Below are 19740 nucleotides of genomic sequence, written 5' to 3' on the forward strand. Positions count from 1 at the left end.
TTGCAGAATTAAACTTAGCAGCTCTTCCTTAATTCTTGGTAACGTGTACAAATCCGTAGCCCAGAAGCTTCACCGTATATACGGGATGATTCAGCTCAATATTTTATTGTTTTTGAAAGTATGGTTTTAATTACGGTACATGTATATGACCGGCCTGATTTATTCTGTCACAGAGTGTCTGCAGACTTGTAATTAATAGGCCGGACAACTCCTTTCATGATGTTTTGCAGTTATAAGTTTCTAGCATTTAATCTCCAGCGCTGGATTAAAATAATAAAATATGTTACTCCCCCCAAATTTAGCTCTACCATTTCACCACTGCGCTGATCTCTATTTACTACAGCTCACATCATGCTGCTGCCAATCACAGAGCTCAACAGCTCATGCGGGGTACATGGAGCGGCGTCGCTGAGCTCAATGGCTATGGAGGTGATGTCTGCTGCGCTCAGTAACCAGAGACCACAGCACAGGCAGAGAGGTGGCCATGGAATTGGGGAGGGTACATAACATCCCATTTTATTATTGTAACCCACTACTGGCTATTGGAGGCCAAAAACGTATAACTGGAAAATATCATGTAATAATAACGCACACTTCTACTTCCTTCACTGGCACCGTTCTTCCACTCTGAGCCCCGTGTAGCCATGTCATTGTCACATGAAGGCCGCAGTTACCCGCAGCCATAAGAGACACATGGCTGAGAGCAGCTGAATGACGCCAGTGGATTTTTTTGTTATCATTTTAAGCAGCTGGTTACTGACAAATAGAGGGCCGCGCTTAGTAACCCGATGTTTACCCTGGTTACCATTGTAAATGTAAAAAAAAAAAAAAACAGTACATACTTACATTCCTGTGTCTGTCCCCCGGCCTCAGCTTCCCGCACTGACTGTGAGCGCCGGCCGGCCATAAAGCAGAGCACAGCGGTGACGTCACCGCTCTGCTTTACGGCCGACCGGCGCTGACATAGTGCAGGGAAACTGACGGCACGGGACAGACACCGGAATGTAAGTATGTACTGTTTGTTTTTTTTACATTTACAATGGTAACCAGGGTAAACATTGGGTTACTAAGCGCGGCCCTGCGCTTCGTAACCCGATGTTTACCCTGGTTACCAGGGGACTTCGGCATCGTTGGTCGCTGGAGAGCTGTCTGTGTGACAGCTCTCCAGCGACGCTGCAGCGATCGGCATCGTTGCCTATATCGCTGCAGCGTCGCTTAATGTGACGGTACCTTTAGATGCGGATCTGCAGCGTTTTTCTGGATGCATGGATTTGCATTAAATCCGCAGTGTAGTGCACAAGCAATGTTAGTCAATGTGAAATTGACATTTGGTGTGCACATGCTGCAGAAAAAAAACGAGCGGATTTGCAGCTTTTTTTCCCCCACAGCATGTCAATTCTTTTTGCGGATCTGCAACGTTTCTGCATCCATTGACTTCCATTGTGTCAGGCCAATCCGCAGCAAAACTGCAGATTTAAAAAGATCTGCGGATTTGCCTGCGAGAAACGCTGCATCTACATATACATGCATCGTCCGATGGGACTACTACTGTCCCATCATCCGGCTACTGTGTTTAAGTGTAAAAAAAAAAAAAAAAAAGATATACAGTACATGCTTACCATACAGCTAATCCCCGACTCCCTCGATCACCAGTAAAAAACATTAAAAATAATAAGCCAACAGTATACTCCCTGATCCAATGTAATCCATTTAATAACGAGTGACCCACGACGATCTCCCGTGGAGAGCTGTCACATCAGCAGATGCAACCGCTCTCCAGGGGCTCCGAGATACAATGACGGAAGGTATCCTTCCACAATGTATCCGTCCGCTGCTGTGAGTACAGTTTAGTTCATACTGTCACTTGCAGCACCGCTGCATGGGAAAATTCTCACGCAGCAGTGCCATAAAGTGAGAGGCCATTGAACCCTTAGTGACAACATTGCAGAAGCCATTGTCTCCTGTCAGTGTGTTACTGGAGGCCTATATAGCGGTCACATCTCCTGATGTGACAGCTCTATAGGGGAGATCGTCGTGGGACACGCTTTATTAAATGGAATGCATCGGACCAGGGAGTATTTGTGTTGGTTTATTATTTTTTCTTTTTTTCCCCAGGAGATCGAGGGCATCGCATGGATTGGCAGAAAAATAAAGACGACAAAACTGTGTGGAGTTTTATTTAATTAAAATACCTTATTCTGCATGTATGTGCTTTTTTAACCCATTGACAACTATAGGATTAGTAATGGATAGGTATCTTATTGACGCCTCTCCATTACTAAGTCAGCTTGATGTCACCTTACAATTCAAAACGTGACATTAACCCCCTATTACACCATATGCCACTGCTACAGGGCATTTCTGGGGCGGCTGAGTGTTGGTGTTTGTAGCTGGTGGGGGCCAATATCAATGGTCCCTTCCTAGGCTATGAATATCAGCCCGCAGCTGTCTGCATAGCCTTTTCTGGCTATTAATTATAGGGGGACCCCACATTGTTTTTCTTTGGGGGGGGGGCCCCCTTATTTTAATAGCCAGTAAAGGCTAAATATACAGGTCCATGGGTATTAACCCCTTCCCAGGCTATAAACATCAGCTCCTAGTTGCTGGCTTTACATCTCTGATGCAGATAATTACACGGGAGCCCACACCATTGTTTTCTTACTTTTTTGTATAAATTAAACAGATATTGCGTTTAAGGCTGGGGTCACACTTGTGAGAAACTCGCACGAGTCTCTAGCATCAATACAGGTCACTGCCGCTGGCACTAGGGACCAGCGTGTGTGGCTACATGCATTTCTATGCAGCTGAACACTCTTTATGTACCATTTTATTACGTTTATTACTAAACCTTGGGCTTGGTATTTATCTATCTTTCTGTGTGATCCGGATGTTGCAGCACTTTGGATGTTGCTGGCTATTGAACGCAGGTGAATCCGCATGTGTTCAGGGAACCGTGTGGATTAACAGCGTCCAATACATTCTACTGATGTAATTGCTGTTATGGAGGCTCGCGTCACCGCAAGACAAATTGACCTGCTGTGGTCCTGAAAGACGCGCCACATGTCAGTGTCAGCAGGTGATCCACGGGTGTCTGAACACATAGTAAACATGGGATTTCTTGAAATCCCATCTACTATGCTGTATCATCTGGCTGCTGCAGTTTTGACCCTGCACAAGTACACAGCGTCCAACCCGCAGCTCTTACTGATTGTCTGCACGTACCCTTAGAAAGCCATTCAGCTGCTACACCGACAGCCCAGCAATGGGAAGAAATTAACTTTATTCCTACCGGCAGCATCTCACATTCAGTCACTGCTCAGTACATGGGAAGCGGCAGATGGGAGCAGTGTAGCCAGGTATGTACCGACGCACTGCAAAGCAAGCTGTCAAAGTATCAGGACATGCTTACACCCGCGGCTCGCTATGTACGGAGCGCTGACTGTAGCCGAGCTGTCAGTGCGGCTGCACAGCTATAGAACGCTATTAACCTGCAGATTACACCCTTATATGCAGGATAATAGCGTTTACACATTATGATTGTCATTTCTAGACATGTGCCTTATTTAAAAGGGGTTATCCAGGCTTGGGCTCACTTCTGCAGGTACTCTATGTAATGCAGTATGCATTGTCAGGATTCTCTGTGAGCAAGCAGGTGTGTGACCGCCAGTACGCGATTTCCATACCTCCGAACACATTATGGCTAGATGTGTACGGCCTCGTGCAATACACTTTAATTAATCGAGGCCGTGCCCATCTAGTCGGAAAGTGGCCGGGAGTATGCAAATCTCATACCTGCGTTACACAACTGCCTGCTCACTCCTGGAGAATTGCGCACAATATCACAGAAAATACTCAAAAGTGGCACCATTCTAAAAACTGCACCCGTCAAGGTGCTCAAAACCACATCAAGAAGTTTACTAACCCTTCACTTGCTTCATGAGAACTAAAGCAATGTGGTAGGAAAAAATGAACATTTTACTTTTCACAAAAAATTTACTTTGGAGCCATTTTTTTTATTATTTTCACAAGGGTATCAGGAGATAATGGACCATAAATTTTGTTGTGCAATTTCTCCTGAGTACACCGATACCCCATATATGGGGGAAAGCCACTGTTTGGGTACATGGCAGAGCTCAGAAGGGAGGGAGCACCGTTTGACTTTTTGAACGCAAAATTGGCTGCAATCAATGGTGGCACCATGTCTCTTTTGGAGACCCCCGATGTACCTAAACAGTGGAAACCCCCCAATTCTAACTCCAACCCACTTTAGCCCAACTCTATCCCTAATGGAAAAAATGGAAATAAATACATTTTTTTAATTTTACTATTTTTCCCTAAATAAGGGGGTGATAAAGGGGGTTTGACTTACAATTTTTTTTTATTTTGATCACTGTGATAGACCCCATCACAGTGATCAAAATGAACCAATAGGAAAAAAATCTCCTATTATTACCGGGTGCCGGCCGGCAGATTTCGGCGAGCGCATTGAGCATGTGCCCACCATTTTCTCCTGGAAGACAACGCCGGCGGTCCCGAGGACTTCACGGGGGGCATGGAAGGACACCAGAGCTACCAGAGGGGGTGATCAGAGGACCCTATTTCTCTCTCCTCTGATGTGCGATCATATCAGAAGAGAAATTAAATGTAAAATCAGATTTTTTTTGTGGTCGCCGTTATATCGTTAACAGCGATTGCAACACTGGCGTTGGTAAAAACCGACCCGAGTCATGTTCTTTGGGGTCTCAGCTACCCCAGTACACGAGACCCCAGTGAAATTCCGACGCTGGGGGGCACTATACACTAGAACTCAGCGCCGTTAAAAAGCTGCGCTGTAGTTTAAGTACCCTTAATTGCCGCCATTAAAAAGCATATCGGTGGTCGTTAAGGGGTTAAGAGTTTTTGTTATTTTTATAGCCAAGGCCATAAATATGTAACAAAGACAGACAAATATCCCTTAATTTCTTGACTTGCAGTTTTTCTGTCCTAAAGTAGATCACATCAAAAATGGTTGCATGTGTAAATGCAGCCTACAAGTAAAACCTTCCTAATATGACATTTTTGTATCATTCCTTAGGACACATTCGAAGAGCCATACTATAGTACCTTTAGGAAAGCTTTCCATGCTTTGTTCTTAAAGGGAAGGTGCCACCATTTTTCTTGTAGTTTGTTTTTTGTGAAATTAAAATAGTAATTAAAATGTATTAATGCAATGTTTCCACTGTTTGCAAACATTTCTATATGAAAAATAGATATTTTCTTACAAATATATATTTACCACTAGGGGGAGCATTTTCCGTTTTAGACCTCAAGCAGCTATAGTAAGACTTACTGCCCCAAATTTTTCTGCTAACAGTAAAGCTGGTAACTGCTGACATCACCATTTCCCTGCCCTTTTGGGTGGTCTAGTATCCCTGGGGCAGCGCTATTTTGTGGGTGACTGCCCTGTGATCTGCCATCACCAGCAGTTACTGTCTCTGTCTCTCCCATCAGTCTCTCTCACCCAGATTACATGATTCTCTCACCCCCCTCCACAAGTTCACTGTAGGCCTGCAGCTCCTTATCTTACTGAGGGATGAATCACAACTCCTGCCAAGCAGCTGACAGCTCCTGTTCCAATATAATGCTAATGGTACACTGCTCCTGCTTGATTTCTCTGCTATTCTGCCTGTACTTTTGTCCTGCATTTTACTCCCCTCAGTCTTCAATCTAGGATCTGTTCTGCTGGAAGCAGTACTGCTTAGGTTAGCAGATTCAAAGGCTACACGAAAATGGCAGAAGAACACTCCCACTACTGTGATTTGTGCAGCCCCCAGGTGTGCCCAGTTCACAGCAGTGACAGTTCTATTACAATAGATAGGAGATAACAGACTGACTCCAACCCTATGACCATGGGGTGCCGTATTATGACACAAAGTGTTGTGCTGCTACTGTGAAAGCAAGATGTCAGCCCCCAGTGCCTTCTTTAAACTCTTAACACACGAAATATGTTTCAAATGCAATCAAAACTTGGTTATAACAGCATGCTATGCTACATTACTTTTATTAATGATCTACAACGCGGTACCTTCCCTTTAAGAATTTGATCCTTTTGTTGGCCCAAATTGTATGGTTAGGGTTACAGAGCTTTACGAAGGGGGCTTTTTCAGAATTCATGGTAACAGATGGGAAATAAATGACTGTTTTCCTTTTAGAGTATTTTCAAAACTGAATTGCTTCAAGTAGATGCAACACAGACTTACTTAAAGGTCTGGCAATTATTAATGACAGCGATCATATACTGTACATAGCATACAGGACGCTGTCGGTTCTTTAAGTGTTCTTCTTTATAGAGCTGTGTTTCTTCGCTGTACCTGCAATCACAGACAAATTAGTAAATTGCTCCTCCTTTGGCACGTAGACATGCTACACAATAGTTCTGTATGGAACTATTACAAACGCTCACTGTACCCATTTTAATACAAATGAAGACAAACGGTGATCACACATTTTCATGCTGTGTTATTAAACAAATTGTATGACATGTTTGTCCAGCTGTCTGCAATCTGTCAAGTGTTAGGAAAACTATAGAACAAGGTTAGTTACCAAGTCTGATCCTGATTGTATGGGAACAAACACTGGTCAGCCATAACAACGACACCCACTGCCTAATATTGTGTAGGGCTCCTTCATGAGGCAAAAACAGATTTGTCTGGATAAGGCATCAACCTCTCAAGACTTCTAGGTGTCTGGTGGTATCTGGCAGAACAGCCCACAAATGACCGATCAAATTCAGATCTAGGGAATTTTTATGCCAAATCAGTATCTATCAATAAGAGGTTAGTCCCAACTCAGCAAGTTATCACCTATTATTATCATCAAGTTATCACACCTAGTATTCTCATCAAGGTATCATCTATTCTTAGCATAGATGATAAATTGCTGAGGATCTAAACCGCTCAAACTGTGCACTTGTCAAAGTCGCTCACACCCATTTTTCCAGCTTTCAATCATCAACCTTAAGAATAGTGTGTTCACTTGCAGTCTTACATACCCGCCACTTGTCAGATGCCAACTGCACCACAATACCATTTACAGCTCACAGACAAAGAACAAACTGTCGAAGGCTGAACTATCCATGGTGTTTGCGGAGGCTAGGTGGAACCCCACCACAGCTACCTAGCATGTGATCACAATGGAGATCATCATCGTGGGAGCTGCATTACTACCTTTGCTAGTGATTTAAAGGTAAAGGATGTGGATTTGCAGAGTATGAAGTCACACTGTATTCAAGGCTGGCGGTTCCCCTTTCGGGCATCTGTGCATAAATCACATTACAGGGGTGGTGATTAAGGGAGATTATCGCCCTGGCTGATTGACCGGGTCATGAGAATCGATTCACACCAACATTACTCATTAGTTAATTTGTCAATGATGTTAGCTTGTACACTTCCCAGAACTAATGGTAATGTAACTAGTAATGGGGTTTCAGTTGGGAGGCATGTAATGACCATGGAGACTGACCGCATGGGTTGGACCGCATGGATTGTGCTTTGGGAGCATGGGCTGGTAAGTTAATAGAGAGATCGATCAGGAATGGTCTGAAACATTGCCTAACTTGTCCCTGTTAAATTCTGGTGTTTTGTCACCTGTGTATTAGAAGGACATTGCTGAACTAGAGCGGGTGCAGAGAAGAGCAACCATGTTACAAAAATAGGTGACCTGCAACACCAGGACGGGTTATCAAACTTGGGGTTATTCGGGTCAGAAAAATGAAGGCTTAGGGGTGATTGTACTACAATGTACAACTATATAAAAGGGACAACGCAGAGATAACAAATGATTTATTTTTACACCTAGGTCTGCAACGGTGACCAGGGGGCATCCTACATCTAAAGAAAAGAAGGTTTAATTATTATCATCACTGACGATTCTTTACTGTAAAGCGGTGAGACTATAGAAGGCTTTACCACGTGATGTTGTTAAGGTTTATTCACTACAAAAGTTCAAAAAGGCCTGGATGCCTTTATAGAAAAATATAATATTAACAGGTGTTGATCCAGAGAACCAATCTGATTGCCGTATGTGGTGTCGAGAAGGAACTTTTCATCTAACATGGGTCAATGAGCATATGGCTCATGGGGTTTTGCCTTCCTCTGGATCAACATGTTAGACATAAGTCCATCAAGTTTATCCTATAATCTACCTTCAACCTTAAACACTATGAAACGAGTAGCAAACAGGAACTCATTAAAAAGGAACTTTTGAAAGTGAAGTTTAAACAGACATTATAGTGTACTGAAATTTGGGCAATTTGTTTATAGTAATGGTAATTTGAAGGGGTTCTCTGGGCACAGGTATTGATAACATACCTATACAATAGGTCATTAGTAACAGATTGCTGGGGGTCTCACATCCGGCACCCCCACAATCAACTCTTATTTGCTCTGGCGTGGGTTGGAGTAATAAAGCATAAGTGGATATTATAAAACGTAACTTTTAATATTTTTAAGCAACATAAAAAACAAAAATCAGTCACCCAAGTGAAAACAAAAACTGGAGCGTAGTCTCTCAACCTCTGGTTGTTATGGCAATGCACTGCTGACCCCCGATCATGTGACGGGGGTCAGCAGTGCGAGCACTACCGGACGCGCGGCCGGGAGCGCTAGTTAAATGCCGCTGTCAGCGATTGACGGCGGCATTTAACTAGTTAATGGGCGCGGGCGGATCACGATTCTGCTCGTGCTCATTGCGCGCACATATCAGCTGTACAAAACAGCTGACATGTCGCGGCTTTGAGGTGGGCTCACCGCCAGAGCCCACCTCAAAGCAGGGGATCTACCAGCTGACGTACTATTCCGTCAGCTGGCAGAAAGGGGTTAAACACTACAACATAAAGGTAAGGCAGCATTAGCACCATGGTATATGAGTAACGTATACTGGATACCTGTTGAGGAATGCATTCATTTGTTGCAGGCACAAGTGTAAAACCTTCTTCTTCAGGTCTTCACTTATCTGAGCTGCTACTTGTAAATTTTGCTCAAACATCTAAAGCAGAAAATAAAGTTGTTAACTGTGGCAGATAGCATTCGGTACAATATGGGTAAGTGACAAGCTATTTTCTATCTTCCTGATTTCATTTAATTAGTGATTTATGCCACAAAGAATGGTAAATCACCCAAAACTATGTAATCGTGGTCTGGGCCTCACAATGCAGACTCCAAAGTGCAGAATAGTATGACGAGGCCTAGTAATTCCCTCTACAACTAAAAGTCCAATGCAACAAGTGGAGGTCAGGATATAGTAAAACGTTTTACAATGAACAGCATTTATCATCTAATCACCATGGGACTCCCACCAATCACAATAAGGAAGGTCCCGGACCTCCGTTACTGCTCACTGCAGTCATGTCATGCTTTTGATCGAAGCCACTCAACTGAGGTCTAGAAGACTGATAAAGATTGCCAAAAGAGATATTTATCACACATACACAACCATGCCATACCATGCAACACCAACCCCAATCAGGATGGACGAATGAACGCATCCCTCCTTCTCAAGATCATGGGGTCCAAGCGATCAGACATTTATTGTGATGGTCAAAAAGTGATAAATATCTTTTCATGGACTATTAAGGGGATTTTCCAGTTTCTGAAGACAATGTTAAGGTAGCTCTTCACAGCACAAAATAACAATGCACATGATCGCCCCTTTACACTGCCCGCTTTAACCATTTAAACTGCTGCAGTGATGGCATGTCATACTGGCATGTAACAGTTTCAGCCAAATTCATGCAACCAGTATAAAGCCAACAGCTAAATTCCTATAAATCACTATTACAGTCATGTAAAACAAGTCAGGACAGACCATGTAGATGTACTTATTGGTTCACATGAGCAGTGCAGACGTACAGGAGCCTCAAAATGGAATCAAATGTTCCCAGAGCCAATTAGACACCTAGAATTGCCCAGATATTGTGCCCATATAATATCGTGCTTTACTCGCCCTTCCTGGGTCCAGTCTCCACCACTGCTCCCAGTATCCGTTGTGCCTGTGAGATCTGAGGCTTCTTCAGTGAAATCAGGCAGAGCCGCTGAGCTCAGTGTTAGCGCTGCAGAGCCGCTGAGTGCAGTGTTAGCGCTGCAGACACTGACAGACAATGATAAAATCCGGCAACATGAGGGACGTGCAGCCGTAGTCAGTTACCTGAAACACGATGGCTGGCAGTGTGGTCTGGTAATATCCATCTTGATCTGCTTCAGGTTCTCTATCTTTATCCCAGTCCTTTTTGTCTGTCTCTAAAGCTTTTCTCAACCATCCAATGATATTTGACTTAAAAAAACAAACAAATAAAATTACATATTTTCTTATGTCTTAGCTTTAAAGAGAATCATAAAGCAAACAAGTTGTTAAATCCATCACGATGCCTACAGATAATGACCTAGACACAGTATGTGCGTTATTGTGGGCCAAACAACGTGTAGATTTCTCCTGTGGAAGGAGGAATAGCTGTCAGCGTGGGTCCATAGAAGGTGCATGGTCGCCGAATATTGCGCTGTCTAGCAGACGTATAACACCTTCTGCCCCTGGGGAGATGTTGTTCGCACCCTTGTAAGTCATACTGCTAGAACTACTGCACACATTTGGCATTATTAGTCTATTGATCTGCACTGGGTGGGTCCGAAGACCCAGTCAGAATCTGATAAAATACATGGGTCAAGTGATGATCTGCTCAAAGCACAGAGAAATGTGGTCTGCTCCTGAGACCGTCAATCACTACGATCCAGTCTGGGATGGAAATATCACGTACACAAAATTATATTGATAATAGTTGTTCCAGTTCAACATATTGATTGATGCAATGTTTAATGTTGCAATATATAGTGGCTTGCAAAAGTATTCACCCCCTTGACTTATTACCTATTTTGTTACATTATAACCTGTGTTTAAATATTTTTGTAATCTAATATACGTGTGATTCATCAGCACTAAATAGTCTGAGTCGGTGAAGTGAGAAAAATATAGGCATAAATTACATTTATGAGATCAAATAACTAATAATTGGCATGTGTCACATGGTCTGTCAGTATATACAGACCTGTTCTGAAAGGCCACAGAGGCTGCAACACCATTAAGCAAGAGGCACCACTAACCAAATGAGGGACAAAGTTGTTGAGAAGTATAAGTCAAGTCAAGGTTGGGTTATAAAAAATACCCCCAATCTCTGTTGATCCCCAGAGCTCCATCAAATAGAAAGAACATGGTACCACAACAAACCCGCCAAGAAAGGGCCGCCCAGCAATACTCTCAGCCCGGGGAAGAAGGGCATTAATCAGAGAGGCAGCACAGAGACTAAGGGCTCATACTCACTTGCGCAAAACTCGGACGAGTCTCGCACGGCAATACCTGGCACAGAGGAGCGGAGCGTGCGGCTGCATGTATTCCTATGTGGCCGTACGCTCCGATCTGAGTGCCGGCAGCAGCGCCGGGTATTGCTCTGCGAGACTCATCCGAGTTTCACGCAAGTATGAGCCCTAAAGGTAACCCTGAAGGAGCTGCAGAGTTCCCAAGCAAAGACTGGCGTATCTGTCTATACGGCCCAAATAAGCCATATACTCCATACAGGTGGCGAGTGGGCATAAAAAAAAAAAAAACTTACTTGCACACAAAATTTGTAAGGCTCGTGTTGAGTTTGCCAAAAGACATGTGGGAGACTCCCCAAATGTGTGGACGAAGGTGTCGTGGTCATATAAGATGAGGCCACCAAGGTAAATGCTATGTCTGGCGCCAAACCAACACATCACTAGTGATGAGTGAACGTGCTCCGATATCGTGGTATCCGAGCATGCTCGGGTGTTATCCCTGTATCTCAGGCATGCTCGAGTAATATATTAGAGTCCACAGCTGCATGATTCACAGCCGTTAGAAAGCTGCTACACATGCGGGATTGCCAAACAACTGCAAATCATGTAGCCACAGGGACTCAAACATATTACTCAAGCATACCCGAGATAGTCTATGTGCACACGCTGCGGATCCGCAGCAGTTTTCCATGCCTTTACAGTACAATGTAAACCTATGGGAAACGCAATCTGCAGTGCCCATGCTGCAGAAACAACCGTGCGGAAACGCAGCGGTTTACATTCCACAGCATGTCAATTCTTTGTGCGGATTCCGCTGCGGTTTACACCTGCTCCATAATAGGAATCCGCAGGAGTAAAACCGCAGTGGAATCCACACTAATTCCGCAATAAATCCGCAGTAATTCCACAGGTAAAACGCAGTGCCTTTTACCTGCGATTTCACAAATCCGCAGAGCTCCAAAATACGTGTGCACATACCCATACTCTGACAACACCAAAGCATGCTCGGATAGCACAATGGCTCAACACCCCAAGAACACAATCCCCACAGTGAAACGTGGTGGCAGCATCATGCTGTGGAGATGCTTTTTGACAGCAGGCACAGGGAAAATGGTCTGAGTCAAAGGGAAGATGGATAGTGAGAAATACAGGAATATTCTTGAGCAAAACCTGTTTCAGTATGTCTGTGATTTGAGACTGGTACGGAGGTTCACCTTCCAGCAAGACAATGACCCAAAGCATACTGCTAAAGCAACACTCAAGTGGTCTAAGGGGAAACTTGTTAATATTTTGGAGCGGCTTAGTAAAAGCTCAGACATTAAACCAATTGAAAATCCGTGGTCAGACTTGAAGATTGCTGTTCACCAAAGGAAACCATCTCACTTGAAGGAGCGGCATCAGTTTTACCTTGAGGAATGGACAAAAATCCCAGTGGCAACATGTGGAAAACTCAGACTTATCTAAGGCGAATTGCAGCTGTAATTGCCACAATTGGGCCCTACAACAGTGTTCCCCAACAGGCCAGGTTTACCTTGGAAATGTTTTCAGGATTTCAGTATTGCCCAGGTGATTATTGCATCACCTGTGCAGATAATAATTCCATCGCCTGTGCTATACTAAGGAAATCCTGAATGCATGACCTGTTGGGTGCTCTTGAGGACTGGAGTTGGGGGAAGGGTGAGAATAGTTATGCACACTGAAGTTTTTGGTTATTTTGTCCTATTGGTTGCTTGCTTCACAATAAAAAGAAAACTAAATGTTCACAGTTGTAGGGCAGGTTCTTTACATAAACTGATGCAAACCTTCAAAAAAAAAACAAAACACTGAATTTCAAAGTTGTGAGTTAGCAAAACACAAAAAAGTGCTGAGGGGGTGAATGATTTCGCCAGCCACTGTGTATTAAAAATATTAGTCTTCTATCCCTTCATCCTCATCAAACCAATGTAGTTAGTACTTTCCTTGGAGCTGGGTGGGGGTGTAGATGAAATATCTAATACACACAAAATGTGTCCTTAGCCTTCAACCTGTAGTATTTGGGACACCTGAATAAAACATACACTAGATTATTTTTAATGTCAATTTCTTCTGGGTCTGGCAAAGTAAAATGTTTGTGCTTTCATGTTTTCCATCCCGTTCTTTCAAGACCCATAACTTATTTTTCACTTGTGTCATTATTTGCAGATTCACACAGATTTATTTTGATGGGGATCTGTAAAGGCTTGTTGGTTCTGCATGGCGAGGTGTCACTTTCATGGATATTATTTCAGAATAGACATCATTTAAATTTTATTTGCTTCTTACTGCATATTGTGTTTTAGTTGCTCCCAACCAAAATAAATAAAAAAAAAAAATTCTGGCATTTTGATTGTTTCTTTTTATGGCATTTACTAAATTGGGTTAAAATATTTAACATTTTGAAAGACCAGACTTTTACAAGTGCAACAATACCAAAATGTTTATTTTTTTATTTTTCTTTCTTTAAATTGTAATGATGGAAAAGGGGGAGACGATGTGAATTTTTCTACTTATTTATATTTTATAACTTTTTTTTTTTTTCACTCTATCTTTTTACTTCATTCTTTTTATCATTTGATGCACTGGAAACTGGGGAAAAAATTCAAGTGCGTTGAAATTGCAAAAAGTGCAATTTCACTTTTTTTTTTTTTTTTAATTTACCAAGTTCACAATATGGTGAAATTGACCCAGCAATATGACTCTCCAAGTCAGTACGATTACACATACCAAATATGCAGGATTTTGCTTTTCTTTTCTTAAGTGGTGAAAAGAAATTCGAAAAATTGCAAAAAAAAACCACAAAAAAACCACAACCTTTTTTGCTTATGTTGCTATTTTTGAAGACCTATAACATTTTCATTTTTCAAGATGGGGGCTGTGCGATTGCTTATTTTTTATGCCCTGAGCTGACGTTTCTACTGATACAATTTTGGGGTGCATGTGATGTGTTGTTCACCTCTTATTGCAACACTGCAGCAGACAAAAATGCGTAATTCTGGTGTTTTGATTTTTTTTTTCTTGGTACGCTGTTTAACAATCAGGTTACTTTATATTTTGATGTATGCGAGCACAAATCAAAGTCACCGAAGGGCTAAAGAGACTTGAACCGGAGATAGTCTGTTTATATTATATACTTTAATACTGCAGTATATAGGACAAATCATGGTTTACTATATATAACAGGCCACAGGCTGGTCTTCACAGCAGCATAGTCATGACAGGGACGAGGCTTTCAGCAGACACCAGCTGGCAGCTGTCACAGGACCCCATGACCAAGTGGGGGGCTTATATATGGATGTAACTGTATGCTACTCGGATCACACGTTTAAATATTGCTGTTGATCTGACTTTAGCATTTAAACATGTCAGAAGCAGCAGATATAGTCATCGTCTGTCAGGAATGATTACATTTTCGTCGTGGGAGAGTCAATTGGTTGATGTGGCAACCAAAGTGGTATTTCTTTTAGTCAGCTTTGATAAAGGGGGGCCCAATGACTTCCAAACACAAGACACGTTATGGTGAAAAAAAAAAAAAGAATATCTTACTTGGAGAGTCGCCATGTATTTATGGAGAAGCTGGTCCACAACGTCTTGAGAAAGAAGGGGTTTCATGGTCTTCACGTCTACTTCTGGGATAAGGTCCACATTTCCCATCATTTCTGAACTATGACAGAAAAGAATGAAGCTTTTTTTCTTTAGGTGAGAAGAAAAAAGACAAATACAGCTCAAAGACTACTGACAGGAGCCAGCCAAGGCTTATATACTCAGAGTCATACAATGGGGAGGATGCCCATCTACACGCTCTATGTAGGAGCCAGCCAAGGCTTATATACTCCCGAGTCATACAATGGGGGGGATGCCCATCTACACGCTCTATGTAGGAGCCAGCCAAGGCTTATATACTCCCGAGTCATACAATGGGGGGGATGCCCATCTACACGCTCTATGTAGGAGCCAGCCAAGGCTTATATACTCCCGAGTCATACAATGGGGGGGATGCCCATCTACACGCTCTATGTAGGAGCCAGCCAAGGCTTATATACTCCCGAGTCATACAATGGGGGGGATGCCCATCTACACGCTCTATGTAGGAGCCAGCCAAGGCTTATATACTCCCGAGTCATACAATGGGGGGATGCCCATCTACACGCTCTATGTAGGAGCCAGCCAAGGCTTATATACTCCCGAGTCATACAATGGGGGGATGCCCATCTACACGCTCTATGTAGGAGCCAGCCAAGGCTTATATACTCCCGAGTCATACAATGGGGGGGATTGCCCATCTACACGCTCTATGTAGGAGCCAGCCAAGGCTTATATACTCCCGAGTCATACAATGGGGGGGATGCCCATCTACACGCTCTATGTGGACTTCATTACTTTAGCTGTCCTACTACCCGTGCAAAGTGGGATCCACAGTGTTTCTTTTTTCCTTAATGATATATTCAGATGTAGCAAAAAGGTAGCAGGAAGTTTTAGGACCATGCTGGTCATTTGACTTGGGATTGCAGAAATCCATGCAGACGCTGCAGAAATACTTCAGATGAAAGACATGGAGATTTCATCAACTAAAGTGTTGTGTGGGAACAAAACTTCAGGATCACTCCAAGCAAAACTGGTGTACCATACTAAAAGAGTTGTCCAATGAAAAAAGTTATCACCTATCCACAGGATAAGTTACTGATCCCTGTGGTCTGACTGCTGGGTCACACATCGATCAGTAGGTAAAGGACTTTTTCTCCGTTACAAGATGGAGTGGAAATTGGGATCTCCACCCCATTCAAATTACATGCGTTGCCCATTTAAGTAATTTAGCAGTGGTTAAGCATGTGCACTGCGGCTCCGTTCTATCGGGGATAAAGGTTCCTGGTTCTGCTCATCGGTGCTGGCTCAAGTGGTCCGACCCCTATCGATCAACAAGTTATTTATTTTGTAAACCCTTTTAATACTGGGTATAAGGGTGAGCTCCAGGATACAAAAATCTGCACTATGCTCTACAGCAGGGGTGTCAAACTGCATTCCTCGAGGGCCGCAAACCATGCGTGTTTTCAAGATTTCCTTAGCATTGCACAAGGTGCTGAAATCATTCTCTGCAGGTGATTAAATTATCACCTGTGCAATGCAATGAAATCCTGAAAACATGACCTGTTTGCAGCCCTCGAGGAATGCAGTTTGACACCTCTGCTCTACAGAGTATCGATTTCTATAGTGTGATCCTTTCCCCTTTTTCACCCTTCACAATCACCATACTGTTCAGAAACCAGACCTGACGCCAAACATAACATGGCTGTGTGGGAGACTGGAGCAAACTCCAATCAAACCTGATTTAAACCAGCTTGACATCCCTTTATATTAGGCATCATAGAGTGACTGTAGCAAGGACTTAAAAGATGTTTTGCTAGAACATGTATAACCTAGCCACAAGTGTCCAGCAGCGCTCCCCGCCGGCAGATGTTCAGAGAATTACAGCAAGACTCCATTTATTTAAATACGGTTGTGCTGCAGTTCCTCGCCGGGTGGAATCCGAGTGATAAAAATGACAGTGGCATTTACCAGGTTAATCTCAGCATCAGAGCCTGCTGCTGTCAGTGTCGGTTTCAGCTGCTGCTCACCATTTACGGAGTGGTGACTGAAGCCGCCAGCGGGCTGCTGGGAGGAATCAAGTACATTTCCTCCTGGCAGCAGGGCTCTCAGTGTGAGCACAAGGCATATTCAGAACAATATTAACCTGTAGATTAACCCCATATCTGCAGGTTAATAGGCTTTTTTTTATACATGACAGGATCCCTTAGAAAAAAAAAGCATATTTGGCATCTGCCAAATGTTGCTGATCTGGAGAATCATTAACCAGGTCAGATTTACAGTATAAAAAAAAGCTATGGTAAATAAAATAAAAATTGGGAGGGGGATTTTTTTTCTCAGCTTTCCAGTACATCACATAACCGAACTCGTCGAGCAAAAAAAAAAAAAACAACAAGCCTTCATATGGCTAGGTGGATGGTTTAAGCATCCCGAGAATGAGCAGGCTGATCTTCTAATACCCTAGTCATGACCTGCAAAATCTTCCCCAACATTCATAGCCCAGTAATGTTCTCCTTCATCCCCAATACCAGATCCTGCACATTATGAGTGATGGATCTGCAGATACTATGTGATCACATAGGTTATATCCAGGTCATTATGCATTGTAAGACCTCACTCATCTGGGCGGGAATGCAGCGATATTTTAGCCTCTATATTAAATCTATATGAAATCAGAAACATGGGATGAGCTGATCTGCAGCAGTGATTTTACTATGGAAACCAATATTGAATACACAATGCGACAGAGCGCACAAATGCAGCCTCCAGCTGTCCATGTCCCATAGATTATATGGCAAGACTAGACATTTATCACTGAAACTTTGGATAAAGAGGCATTATCATTCATTAAGTGTAGTTACCAGAGCTGAAAAGATGTGGAAGCCTGAAGCATTACCTATTGTAGGTGTTCAAAACCCAAGTGAGGAGGCTGACAATCTCATTAGCTTCAAGATCTTCTGACGCCAACTCCTGGATCCGTGAAGACAAAGCTTGGTGATACAATTCTAACACCTTATTGAATATATTGTAGGTCACTGGAAAACATTGCACCATAAGGTTTTTAACTACTACAAGATCATCCAGCACATATCGGCGGATAATTTCCAAATGGCGGACCAACCACATTTTATCAGACTCTCGTGTGTCTGCCTGACTGCCTTCTATTCGGGTTCCAATAGTTTTCTCCAGAACCACAAACATCATTTCCTTCCACTTCTTAGGTCTTCCCGGAGGAATGAAACCAGTCTGTTTTTTCCTGTCCATCATGCGACGGTCTATTTTCTCCTCCCGTTCTATGATGCGTACAACTGAGACAACCAAAGTAGGATCCTTACGAACAGTGGTTATGGATCTTTGTATCACCATCCACAGCTGTTTTGCCAGCTCATCAGAAAGATGCTGAACCTCCCCAAAGTAATTCTGAATCAAGTTCATGTCATGGGTATTTTTGCTGTCCATCCGGTATTGTTCGTACATCAGGTCATCACGAGAACATTCCAGGTCCATCAATTTTCGATGTGCTTCCAATAGTCGCCCTTGCACAATGAGATCTTGTGTCTCTTTTACAATTTCTGGTACTGTAAAATAACAGAAGAAAAACAGATACTCATTGCCATGTACAACATGTTTTTAGGTATACTGTACTGGTAATATATGCCAGAATAAAAAATATATATATATACCAATACAGATAACCACAATGTATAATTTTAAAAATCAACTGTGCACTTGGTTATGAAAAATCATTTAAATGTCCAAAATAATACACCTCTGTGAAGGAAAATATAATTATAGGGGGAATATATATCAGCAGTAGCATTAAGGTACCGTTACACATTAAGCATTAAGGTACCGTTACGACAACGATGCCGATCGCTGCAGCGTCGCTGTTTGGTCGCTGGAGAGCTGTCACACAGACAGCTCTCCAGTGACCAACGATCCCAAGGTCCCCGGGTAACCAGGGTAAACATCGGGTTACTAACGCAGGGCTGCGCTTAGTAACCCGATGTTTACCCTGGTTACCAGCGTAAAAGTAAAAAAAAAAAAAAAAAACACTACATACTTACCTTCCGCGGTCTGTCCTCCGGTGCTGTGCTCTCCTCTGCACTGTGTAAGCACAGCGGCCGGAAAGCACAGCGGTGACGTCACCGCTGTGCTCTGCTTTCCGGCTGGCCGGCGCTCACAGTGCAGACTGCAGAGAAGCACAGCGCCGGGGACAGACAGCGGAAGGTAAGTATGTAGTGTTTTTTTTTTTTACTTTTACGCTGGTAACCAGGGTAAACATCGGGTTACTAAGCGCGGCCCTGCGCTTAGTAACCCGATATTTACCCTGGTTACCAGTGAAGACATCGCTGGATCGGCGTCACACACGCCGATCCAGCGATGTCAGCGGGAGATCAAGCGACAAAATAAAGTTCTTTACTTTCCCCAGCGACCAACGATCTCCCAGCAGGGGCCTGATCGTTGGTCGCTGTCACACACACAACGATTTCGTTAACGATATCGTTGCTACGTCACAAAAAGCAACTATATCGTTAACGATATCGTTCAGTGTGACGGTACCTTTACATTTAGTTATTAAAAAGGACAAACTGGATTTACCAGTATTGCAGAACTCTGAACCATAGGGGGTCTCCTGGACGAATGCTGAGAGGTGTCAAGTGAGCCAAGCCAAGTGTGGGTAGATGAGGATTATAAAACATCCTGAATATTTCCCATGTACTATATGTGGGGGTACTTAGAAAAACAGGATATTTGAAATGCAAGGTCCTGGCCCCTAAATTAGACCACCATCCAGTCACAA

General features: G+C 43.1%; 1 protein-coding gene across 2 annotated transcripts in view; it reads right to left on the bottom strand.

Annotated features, from left to right (window-relative positions):
* The window catches only part of EXOC3 (exocyst complex component 3), a 39028-nt gene that overhangs the window by 3911 nt on the left and 15377 nt on the right, over positions 1 to 19740 (bottom strand). For both annotated transcript variants that reach the window (XM_069730525.1, XM_069730526.1), the window contains exons 4-8: positions 17833 to 18514; positions 14901 to 15018; positions 10183 to 10308; positions 8924 to 9024; positions 6240 to 6350 (exon numbers count right to left, since the gene is read on the bottom strand). In XM_069730525.1, the coding sequence (XP_069586626.1) occupies positions 6240 to 6350; positions 8924 to 9024; positions 10183 to 10308; positions 14901 to 15018; positions 17833 to 18514 (1138 nt within the window). The remainder of the gene's footprint in view (positions 1 to 6239; positions 6351 to 8923; positions 9025 to 10182; positions 10309 to 14900; positions 15019 to 17832; positions 18515 to 19740) is intronic.

The sequence above is a fragment of the Ranitomeya imitator genome, chromosome 6, assembly GCF_032444005.1.
Source record: "Ranitomeya imitator isolate aRanImi1 chromosome 6, aRanImi1.pri, whole genome shotgun sequence".
NCBI classification, from domain to species: Eukaryota; Metazoa; Chordata; class Amphibia; order Anura; family Dendrobatidae; genus Ranitomeya; species Ranitomeya imitator.